The sequence below is a fragment of the Solanum tuberosum genome, unplaced genomic scaffold, assembly GCF_000226075.1.
Source record: "Solanum tuberosum cultivar DM 1-3 516 R44 unplaced genomic scaffold, SolTub_3.0 scf00541, whole genome shotgun sequence".
NCBI lineage: Eukaryota > Viridiplantae > Streptophyta > Magnoliopsida > Solanales > Solanaceae > Solanum > Solanum tuberosum.
Genome location: NW_006239474.1, coordinates 247,633 through 259,164, shown reverse-complemented (window position 1 = coordinate 259,164; position 11,532 = coordinate 247,633). Strand labels below are relative to the sequence as shown.

General features: G+C 37.2%; 1 protein-coding gene across 1 annotated transcript; it reads right to left on the bottom strand.

Annotated features, from left to right (window-relative positions):
* On the bottom strand, nt 1–10,192 carry LOC102603035 (uncharacterized protein C9orf78). The gene is made up of 6 exons (XM_006365387.2): nt 10,033–10,192; nt 9,711–9,947; nt 4,469–4,592; nt 2,656–2,729; nt 1,969–2,126; nt 1–701 (listed from the first exon to the last, which is right to left on the bottom strand). The coding sequence occupies exons 1-6, from the start codon at nt 10,134–10,136 to the stop codon at nt 538–540; spliced, it is 861 nt and encodes a 286-aa protein (XP_006365449.1). The 5' UTR covers nt 10,137–10,192; the 3' UTR covers nt 1–537.
* Between the last annotated feature and the right edge of the window lie 1,340 nt (nt 10,193–11,532).

The window sequence follows — 11,532 nt, the reverse complement described above, 5'->3', positions numbered from 1 at the left end:
TTTTAACATAGATTAGTTCTAGAGATCATCAAATTGAATTAAATCAAATCTGTGATCTCTTAGTAATGGTATTAAAACTGTCATTACATGAACACATGAATTGTATACAATTGCACGTTAAATCACAGCAAAGTCTAGCTCATCGGCTCTTCGTTACATATAAATTGGCTAGCAATCCCCATAAGATAATACACATTTTTATGAATAAAACAAATTAACCAAGTGATCATTTTTCCTGTTGGGGCATAGAGGCAACACTATGAATGACAAGGAAAAGTAAAATAGACAAAAGGCCAGAAAATATAAAACAACAGTGAACTGTCACATGGAAAGTAGGGAAATCAACCTGCATATAAAATAGGGTGGTAAAAGTTCTTTACCAATCTGTAAAATGGGGGCTGGTAAAGTTGAAATGACAGATAGTTCCAAGTCAACACAGCTTATGCCTTCACAGCCGCCAAATGAAGCTGGACAGCTGTATTTTTCACTGAGGAACAACTTGATCATGTGGGAGAACCACGTTCATGCACTATCCTACTATCTACGCATCCCCCGATGGCGATCTCTTTTACGGAAGCGCTCAAGCATGAACTGATCAGTCGCAGCTTGCCTTTTAACGGCTCCATCTGAAGTTGAATCATGGGGTTTGGGTTCTGAATTTTCAGTATCTTTACTCTTCTCCTTGTACAAATCAGGATGTTCTGTTAAAGATAGATTTTGCATCATTAGTGATAAAGGAAACAGTGAGTAATAAAAAACAAGCATTTATAAAGTTGCAAGCAACTCCAAGGCTGACCTTGGTCCAAAGGAGAAATTTAAACCCAATATACGAGCTTATAGTGTGAAGATCAGATACTCAAAGGATTTATTGGTTAATTGATATCAAGATTTGAGAGGCTGACATAAATTATGAGGAAGATGAAATATATTAAACATGTCCTCTTCTCCCAGAAGCATGAGATATGTGGGCTCTAAGAGTGGCATTCAGGTCAAATGTGTAATCAACTCAAGTACTATGAAGGTAAATTTCAACAGAAATGGGTATTGCAGAGTGACAACACGTCTTGAATCAGAAAACATTGATGGTAGTTGTGGTATCCTGTAACAGGGGCTAACCTATGTTACAACATGTGATGATTCTCATAGACTGGACGTCATGGAACTAGGGAGGGGACCAACAGTAAGGTTTTCACAGTGAAGTCAGCTTATTCCTTACTCTCAGGAAACAGTCAGGTGGGCAACAACTGGCCTTGGAAGCAGATCTAGAAAATCAAGGCTCCTTTCAAAGTAGCTTGTTTTGTGTGGTTGGTGGCTAGGCGCTTTCTTAACCCAGGAAAACTTTAAGAAATGAGGAAATGAGTTCCAGGTGCTACTTATGTTGTGCAGAGTCAGACAATAATAGCCATCTTTTTTAGCATTGTGGAGTCACTACTAACCAGGCAACTTTTTCCCAGCATGGATGGACTCGGGTGGACTATGCCAAAGTTCAGAGGGCAATGTAAGACACAAGAAGCTGTGAAACTTGGTCCTACTTGCATTTGGTGGATATTCTGGAAGGAAAGGAATGCTAGGTGCTTTGAAGATAGAAGTTCCATTCAGAGGATAAAGATGAATTGCATACTGCTTTTTCTGTTTAGGTGTAAACAAAATTATGTAAATGATGATGAATTCATACTAGACATCATAGAGTCCTTGTAAGAAGAACAAGCACATGTTTTTAGCAGTCCTTTTGGAATCTGTAATTGGCTAACAGCACAGCCTTTGTGCTGATGATTTACACAATTGTTACTTTCCTCAACAACAACAACAAAAAAAGTCGTGGAACTATGAAGTGAAGATAACTGTGTACACAATTATTCTCCCAAATTATTTAAAGGTGTCTAATCTAAGGTTTATAATTCACACAAAAGGAACTTTTATTATCAAACAACTCTGCAAGCTTAATCACAAGAAGCAATTGCAACCTACCTTTCCGGAGTTTTTCAGCATAATCCTTGCCACGTTGGAAATAGTCTGCAGAGTAACTTGAAGGTATGCTAGATTCAGTTCTGGCTCTTCCCATGAGCCTCTTCTCCTGTAGGAGCTTTTTAGCAGCCTCTGTCTCCTCGATATTCTTCAATTTGTACCTTCAACCAGTAAAATGATGAAAAGGAACATCAAAAAATTAGCTACAGAGCTCAACTTCAATATATCCAAAATTGGTTTCGTATTAACTGAAAATTGTACAAATCTACAAGCAAGAATGGATCTATTTCACACTCTAATGTTAACAAATAAATAGAGTAAAACATGTGAGGTTTTCCTATGTTCAAAACAATACGCGGGAAGATCTTCAGATTCATCTTGGGAGTAGAGTGCAAATTCCAGCGTAAAAGGAAAAAAAAATCTCCTAGCAAACCTTTATTTTTTTATTTTTTTTTTTTTTTTTTGAGAAGGTAACAACTTGTATTCAATTCCAAAACAAAAAACCAGACCCTGCCACAACAAATTACAGGTTCCTAATTACAATTGTGGAGAGTAGCAGGAAGATCTTCAATCCTATAGCAAAATACAAACCTTTATTTATTTAGATAAAGGTTAATAAACATTTGATCAGCATCCAAAAACTGTATTAATAAAACCCATGTTTTACACCATAAGAATAAACGGGCATACTCTATAGGGAGCTGTATTTCAGCTATTCCAGTTGTCCACTGAGTAGAGCTCTCTTCTGAGTTCCTCCTTTTCACCTGAGCAAAAAAGAAGGCCAGTTCATGAATACAAAATAAAATAATACAAGGAAAGATGTCGGAAAGAGCAGAAAGAGTATAGAGGATTCACATAGCTGACAACAACAAATTTTGGTTTGCAGCGTATTTCATTGATTGATGATTTATTGAAGTGTAGCACGGGAAAACAGGAACTATGGGGATAAACATGAAATTTAGCCTAATTTTAAACAATTTAAACTTTTAATCCTTCATAATAAGAATCCTTAAAGGGAAATAAAATATCAAAAAGTGAAGTGCTAGAACTGGAAAACTAATAATGTAAAACTAATTCTAAATAACAATAATTCTAAACCACAAATCCAAAGGAACTGCTGTAGGAGGCACTATAGTCAGAGCTGAACTATGCTAACAAGCAGTAAAATTCCTACATCACAGTAATTCATGTATAATTCGTATGCCCTTTAGCTCCTGAATTGCTATAACAATTCACATACTTGTTATCAGCAGTAGCTGCTTTTCGCCTTTTGATTTATATTCTAAGAAAATTATGGGGGGTTTCGCTCCATAGCAGCCCTCTATGTAGATCTTCCATATAAAAGATGAAAACAGCAAAAAGAACTCTTGCTAATTGGATAACTCAATACATGCTGATGGAGGTCAATGTCCAGAGAAAAGAAAGAGAAAGAGAAGGAGAAAAAAGTAAATGAAAAAAAAAATCAAGTTGAAAGAAAAGAGGCCCCATAAAGGAAAAGTAAACTTAATTAAATAATCTCCTATTAGAAATGCCATACTTTTTTTATGGGGTGATGTCTCCTATTAGAAATGTCATTTGTACTATTTAACTCATTTTATGCTTCTCACACGCATACAGGAGAGTAAAAAGATTTTCTTTTACACATCACCTCTTAGGGGTATTAGTTACATCGAACAAGAAAAGGGGGTATAAAAGGGAAGCTCACAAAGTTAAGAGTGCATATGAAACTTCTTAGGACAAGTTGAGGGTGCAATTATTTTCCCTTCTTTAAAATGATCCTTAGTACCCAATCTGCTTGGAAGAGTTGGAACCACATAATTACATATTTCAGATTTGTTGTCTCTACATAAAAAAACCCGAGTATCGACTGCAAACAGAAGGTGTTATACTCTGACAATGAGGATTCTCTCAGTTATCAATAAAACCATTATTATTATCAAAAATAGAAAAAATAGGTTATGGTCTATATTTATAGATTGGAAAGAAGGGACTCTCCAAAGAGAGGCCCGAGCGGAATTAAGAGCGGATCCAACCCTTCTTCTTCCTTCTCAAGCAGATGCCGAACCTCATTATTTAGCGGCTCTCCGAAGTCCCAGAGGTGCGGAACCAGAACGGCACGCGGAATGGGCGCAACCTCGGTCTCGGGAATGTGCGGCTTCTACCAAATATCAGCTTATTAGGATGATCCAGATGATAACATGAATATAGCAGAGAAGATACAGGGCCTAAATGAGAAAGTTAAAACTGCAATATTAAATATCCAGATGAATACATGGACATAATATAGATAAATTGAACCTAATAAAAATTAAAAGTGAGGATGCTAGATCCTACAAGAAAATATAGCCTCTTTTTTCAAAGATATAATTCAAATATAGTTATGTTAGACACTAACATAACTATATTAGGCTAAACCAAAAAGGCAAGAGAAAATATGCTCTTTTTTTCCTATTTCCTTTGCAATTTTGATGGGAACAAGAACTAATATGAATCTACTACTCACTTTAAGATGCTCTGGGATTTTGTAAAGTTCATCTTCTGCACGTTTCACCTCATTTTCAACTTGATCAGCCACATCAACGTTCTTGCCTCTTTTTTTGGCCAACTCTTGCTCAACATATCTCAACCTGCCAAAATTTTAATGCAGAAAAGGAAGAAAGCAGTAAGCATATATAGCTAAACATGTGCATGATCAATATTTGAGAAACAATAAAAGAATACATATTCCTCTAAAAAAAAAACTAGTCCAGAATGATTTTTTTTCTAAACGGTGATGTTCGAGCCAACTTCGATGCACCTCAATTATTCCACTGGATACCTGCTATCTCCAACCAGCATAGGTATTGATTAACTCTGCCCATAGAGGCTTAGGCGGATGGGAAAAAATTACCTAGTGTTTTTTGCCTTAGGTGGAATTTGAACATGAGACTTCATGGTTCTCCTCCCACTTTATTGATCACTAGGCCACACCCTTGGGTGCTAGAATGAATAGCATCTAATAGAAGTTACAACATTCAAAAGCTCTTCTTGAACCTATTTCTCTTACCCCCCATTACACGTGATGCACATTACATTAAAGAAACAGAAAACACAAAAACTGGACAAGCTTAGAAGAGATTTTCTTTGGCATGGATGCAAGGAGATTAAAGGCTACAACCTAGTCAAAATAACTCTGAAGAGCAGAGATAGAGGAGGCCTGGGCATTAGAGATTTGAGGAAGCAGAAGAATAGTCTGCTGATGAAGTAGTTGTGGAGGTATAATGAGGAGGGGCAAGCACCTGCGGAAGGACATGATCAAATGCAAATATGGAGAAGATGGAAACTGGTGCGGCAATGCCAGCACCGACACTTATGGAGTGGGGGGTATGAACTACAAGAAATTTGTGGCCAAAACTAGAGGTCAATCTGCACATAAAGGTGGGAGATGGTAAGAGAACTAGATTCTGGAGGGACATTTGGATTAATCAGTTGCCTTTGAAGGACTCTTATCCAGATCTGTTCTTATTATGCAACAACCCGGAGGCATGGATTAATGAATTTTGGACAGCACAAGGTTGGAACATAACGTTTAGAAGATTTTGAATGATTGAGAAGTGGAGAGAGAGTTGCCAAACTGTCGGAAGAAATTGGGAGTTTCCCAGGTACCAACAGTGAGCTTGATTCTGTGAGACGGTCACATAGTGAGGATGGAGTCTTCACGGTTGGCCGGGCATATAAGATGGAAAGATTCCAGCAGAGCAACAATCAGTAAAGCCTGTGGAGAAAGGCATGGGGAAATTCAGCACCAACCAAAGTTAAATGTTTTACTTGGCTGTTGTTAGAAGGGCATGTTTGACACATGAAGTTCTAAAGAAGAAAGGAACGATCATAGAATCTTGGTGTTCACTATGTTGGAAGACGGAGGAGACCACCATCCATCTATTCTTGCAATGCAGCTTCACATCACAAATATGGGCCATACTCCTCAACAGTTCAGGTTTTAGGTGCACCATGCCTGAACAAACTGCAGATATATTGAGCTGCTGGATTAGGAGAGGGGGTAGTAAGAAACAAAAGACATGGTGGAGTTTAATTCCACAAAGCAGATGGCGGACAGTTTGGACAGAAAGAAACAGCAGAAATTTTGAAGATATTTCCAGTTCCATTCATAAAGTTAAATGCAACTGTATTGTATCTTTATTTTATTTTTTTGGTGTAAAGAATTAGGCCTAGAGGATTCAGAACAGTTTATAGAATTCTTAGGATCCGCTTAAGTATTATTATTTTTTTCAGTTTGTAAGGTCCCCGGCATCTCCTTAATGCTGAAAAATACAACATCACCATTTTCAAAAAAAAAGGGATTGATATAGTCAAGGGCAGTGGATCTAGGACGTATGCCACTTAGTAATGTTTTGGTACAACTTTCTGTTTTTGCAAGCCATCTCCAAGAAACCAAGCATTAACACAACTTTCTGTTGAAATACTAACTTCCTAATGATTCTGAACACAGTAGCAAGAAAGGGAAACCTTCTCAATTCCACAGGCCACACTTGGAACATTTCTTCTTTGTTCTGATATTAGATTGTTGCAAAATCAACCAAGCGGAACAGTCAGAAAAACTTGTATCTGAGGGGACATATATGTGTGATAACTAACTATTTACAGTAAACTTCAATGGGTCCAGTACATGAGATCCTAATGCATTAAGATTTTTTGTCTTTCTTACTTCGACTCTGACGGGTTTTGGAAGTCGAGTAATAGATTTGCTTAATTATTTATTTTCAATCCTTCGTAGAAAAGCTGGAAGCTTATTTGGCCTATCTGTAGATTCAACGTAAGGGAGAGGGTTGATGGTTTGACATCTAATTCTCTGCTCAAACCAGGGTCTATACACCCTGACACTACAATGCTACATAGTTATTCAAACGTTATTCTAGGTAGTATTCCTACAGCATCCTTTTTTAAAATGTTTCTGCCATTCTAAAATATGATTCACCACTTTCTATCACCCACATCTATTTCATACTCAAGTCCTAGCCACTAAACACTCCATAATCAAGTCGACAGCTCCCACAACCCCAGCAAGAATTTTTAGTGAACAGATCCAACATGGTCCAAAACTTGAACCTCAACTAGTCGAATATGTTCCTTCGTTTCACAAATTTGTAAGTGTTTTATCCAGCATATGAAACCCCTGAAAACCAAATTCAGAACTTCAATCCTGCTAAACCCAAGTGCTTCCCCATGTTTCAGCTTGAATTGAAAGTTTCATGTTTTGTTTGGCAACTAATCAAGAAGGCATGTCTCACTCATGAGGTCCTACAGAAAAGAGGCATGCAAATCTGCTCAAGGTGCTTTATGTGTGAACAGGAAGCTGAAGTGAACAACCATCTATTCATACACTGCCAAATAGCTACCAGTTTGTGGAATAGGTTTTTATGCATTTTGGGGGTTAGTTGGGTGATGCCAAAGACTACATTGGAGCTTCTGAACAGTTGGCTAGGAGTTGGAAGCAGAAGTAAAAAGGAAGAATGGTGGAAGCTCATCCCATCATGTATCTGGTGGTCCAAATGGAAGGAAAGAAACACTAGGTGTTTTGAAGGACAGAAAATTACTTGAATACAGTCTTCTATTTTTTTGGTGTAAACAAGATTTGGTGGGGGGGTGGTAGAAGTAGCAGAGTTCTTAGGAAACTTGTAATCTGATAAACTGTATGGGGTGGGCCCATCACACTATGGGATGTAAGTTTCCAATTCATCATTTCTTGGATGATGAATTTTTTCTATGAATACGAAGTTACCCTTTTCTCAAAAAAAACAACATACCCTGTGAAATCCCACTACATGGGGTCTGGAGAGGGTAGAGTGTACGCAGACCTTACCACTACCTCGTGGAGGTAGAAAAGAAGCACCATAATGCCCCAAAAGCATCTAACTCTCAGCTACCAATAGGATGAGTGTGAACTTTGGTTTGCCTTACAGGACACATTATGATTCGTATTTTTCGGACAAGTCAACAAAGGCATCAACTAGTTGTAAGAAAGGCAATTGATAACGTTCTTTTGTACATTTTTGGTGAACCTGGAGGCTGGAGCATTTCAAATAGAATCATGTTTCTGTATGAGACTGCCATTTTTATTTTATTTATTTTTTGTAAAGAGACTTTGTACCTTTTGCATACATGTTATATACGGATATTTACCTTATTAAATCAATAAAATAGTTAATTTACAAAACAAATTATGATGAATATCACCAGTGAGATAGCAGCGAAACCTCCAATTTCAGCTCCTCGTAAAACTTTCCTAGCATCAAGAGAATAGCAGCTAATAAGTTTGTTTTCAGCTCTATGTTGAGCAGAGTTATCACAGGCGAGTAGTGAAGAAAAAAAAAGTTTGATGTCTTTCGAGGCTTTAAGCGCAAAGTGTGAATAGTGCGTAGGTTTTAATGGAAAAGAGGCAAGTGAAAAAAATAAAAATTTGTACGTTCTTTCAAGAATGATTTCTATATAACAGAACTACTAAATCAAGTTCAAAACAATTTTTAGTGCTTCCCACTTTAAGGCAAAGCCCATAGGTTGAGCCAAACGCCTTAATACCAACTTATCTAGAGAGGGTGTTTCCTCTTTGTATCAGCATCCCATGCATTTAATCTCTTTTTATTGTTGTATCAAAAGAAAAGTTGTGATGAATGAGAGGACTTAATTCTGAATTACACCTAATTGTTGCTTTAAGTTGTTGGACTCAGGTAGGCACATGACCAATATGTATCTGCTTTGCACTATTGCTGCTTTTGCCACAAATCGCTGAGTGAATTACCAGTGACCATACCCTCCAAGATTTAATGAGCGTAGTGGAGAAGCTACAATGCCTTGCCTTTCCCAAAATGTTATGTTATAAAAAGGTTTTGTCCACTGCCAACCCTTTTTTTTTTTGAAAAAGAAATCAACTGCCAACCTTATTAAACAGGTAAACCAGGCTTTCTCAAAAAGAAAAAAAGGTAAACCAGGGTCAACTTGACAATCAGGTAAATTGAGGAGCCAAGATTCTTCCCCTAGCCCGAATAAAGATATGCCTTTGCAATGCAAAACTTCACTGTCAACAAGCAGATATTTACTAATGATTAAAAAAAATAAAATGTGGAACCTCCTTGACCTTCAATTACACCTCTAATAATATTGAACTCACCCGGCAGTACCATGCCAAGAAGGAATTTGAATAGCAAAGTGTTAAGATATTGCCTAATATCTAGCCTAGTAGTGCCATTTTTGGCTCCATATGCAAATGAAATGACAAATTCCAATTGATGAGAATCACTAACCAATTGATAGTTACGGTTATTAAGTCTGTATGATACAGAGATAGTTACAGCAATTAAGCCTGTATCTAGATGAAGGCAACACTTGATTGAAAAAGAACTTCAAAGAGGAAATGATCAACCTAGTGTAATTCTATCTATCAATCAACCTAGTGTAATTCTATATATCAATCAACCTAGTGCCACATCGATCTAGAATTTTAACTTAATGAGTTTAACCATTAAAATTATTAGCCATGAACTCACTATACTCCTAAATTACGAGTTCAGACTCTAATATTTGTCGAAATTTTGTTTTTTTACACATAAAAATCTTCTATTCGTGTCAAAAATAACCAGGTTCAATTGAATCCGCAGCACCGAGGCTACATCCTCCAGTGACCACAGGAATTCAGCAACACTAAGGTAATGAATAACACATGAAGGTTGAAAAAGCTCAATTGACATTACATGTTAGGGTCTTCTTCCATGACAGCAGTTTCCTGAGCAAAAGTATCTTGCAACACCAACTCATCATTCTCTCCATCCCCTTCACCCTTATCATTCACCTTGCGAACCAAACCACCTGCACTGCTACTACTACCGCCGCCGCCTGCTGCAACCTGTGATGTAGTTGAGGATACAGCTGGTACACCTAGCTTCCTCTCTCTTTGTTTTTGAAGAAACTTCACCTCCTCTAAAGCCAACCTGCCTTGGTCATCTCAAATCCTCGTTAACGAAATCCAAACAAAATTGAAAACCCTAAGCTATATTGAAGAGTGAACTGACTGACCTCCTTTCTTGCTCGTCGTCGGAGCCGTTGTTATCCTTAGTTGATGAGTCGTCTTCCCCGTCGTCTACTCTACTTCTCTTTCGGAAATTCCTCCGCTTCATCATGCTTGCATCTTCCACTGGGAAAAAAAATTACTTAAGCTGAGGAACATACATGTCAATAATTAATTAAAAAGAGAAATCTACCTTTTTGATTATTTTTATGATTGAACTTATGACTTTAAAATTCCGAAAATGGGTCAAAACTATTTTAAACTTTTCGAAATAGCTTAAATATACCCTTAAATTATATTTTGGTTCAAAAATATACTTTCCGTCAAACTATGGGCCACACCTACCCTTCTAGTTAATTGAAGTATCCATGTGTGTGTTAAATGTCACATGGACGCCACATGTGCACGCCAAATACCCCCACCTCCACATAGACGACTTAAATCACTAATTTCACTCTTTTCCCCCTCATTTCAATTATTCGATTTTTGATTATTTTTTTTAATAGTGCTCACCAAATACCATACCAAACAATTTTTGTTTGGTTCAATATTCTGTGAATAATATACGCCATGACACCATATCTTGAACATATCACATCAGTTCATCCATGACTAGTGAAAAATGAAACCATCTAAAGCCCGATCCCTAATGCAACCCTATCATGGCCAAACAAAAAATTTATATATAAGTTTTCTAAAACTACTCCCAAAATCTATGATTAAACGCTAGCTAAACTTTTGAACTTTCCCCAATTTTGAATGGTACCCTACCTAAGTGTCACGCCCCAAGCCTACACCCTGGGCGGGACTGGCACTCGAAGACCATCGCTGACCCCGAGCGAACCCTTGGCCTGGCTTACTTAACTCAGCGAAAGACAATATTCATACTTATAATTATCAATAACACTTAACTGAACTGAATAATAAGATAACTGAGAATGTTAAAGGTTAAACATTCAACTTGGCCAAAAGTGGCAACCCAAGTCTTAACAATAAGAAATGATAATGAAAAGACTCAAAGGACTAACATCTGACTGTCTATGAAGCCTCTAAAACAACTGAGATGGATGTTGGGACAAACCCCACAACATCCTAATGAACTAACTAGAAAGCAATGAAAATAGATCCTCCGGAATGCAAGGAGGCTCACCGACTGACTCTGAACTGCTCACTGGATCAACGGTGCGTTGGAGTGTAGATCCTAGTTACCTGTACCTGCATCATAAGACGATGCAGGCCAATTGACATCAGTACATTGAATGTATGAGTATGCGAGTTGGAATGCTAAAACAACATAGGCTTGAAAAGATTCTGAAAAAAAACACTTACATTAGCTCTTCTCAACTCATGAATACTTAACTGAACTCATTTCAATATAAAGCAGTTTAAAACAAGTGCAATATAAAGAAAAGTTGTTTAAAAACATGATGTCAACTTTGTGTATATACAATGATACAATTTAACTCTGAAATGTATGTAAAAATACAATAAACTAATGTATATAAAAA

What these genes read in the sequence shown, in the direction of transcription:
- LOC102603035 (XM_006365387.2), bottom strand. Translation starts at nt 10,136, where the DNA reads ATGATGAAGCGGAGGAATTTCCGAAAGAGAAGTAGAGTAGACGACGGG. An exon ending in GACGACGAGCAAGAAAGGAG is followed by an intron (nt 9,948 to 10,032) that starts GTCAGTCAGTTC and finishes TGACCAAGGCAG; the next exon opens with GTTGGCTTTAGAGGAGGTGA. An exon ending in TGCTGAAAAACTCCGGAAAG is followed by an intron (nt 702 to 1,968) that starts GTAGGTTGCAAT and finishes TATCTTTAACAG; the next exon opens with AACATCCTGATTTGTACAAG.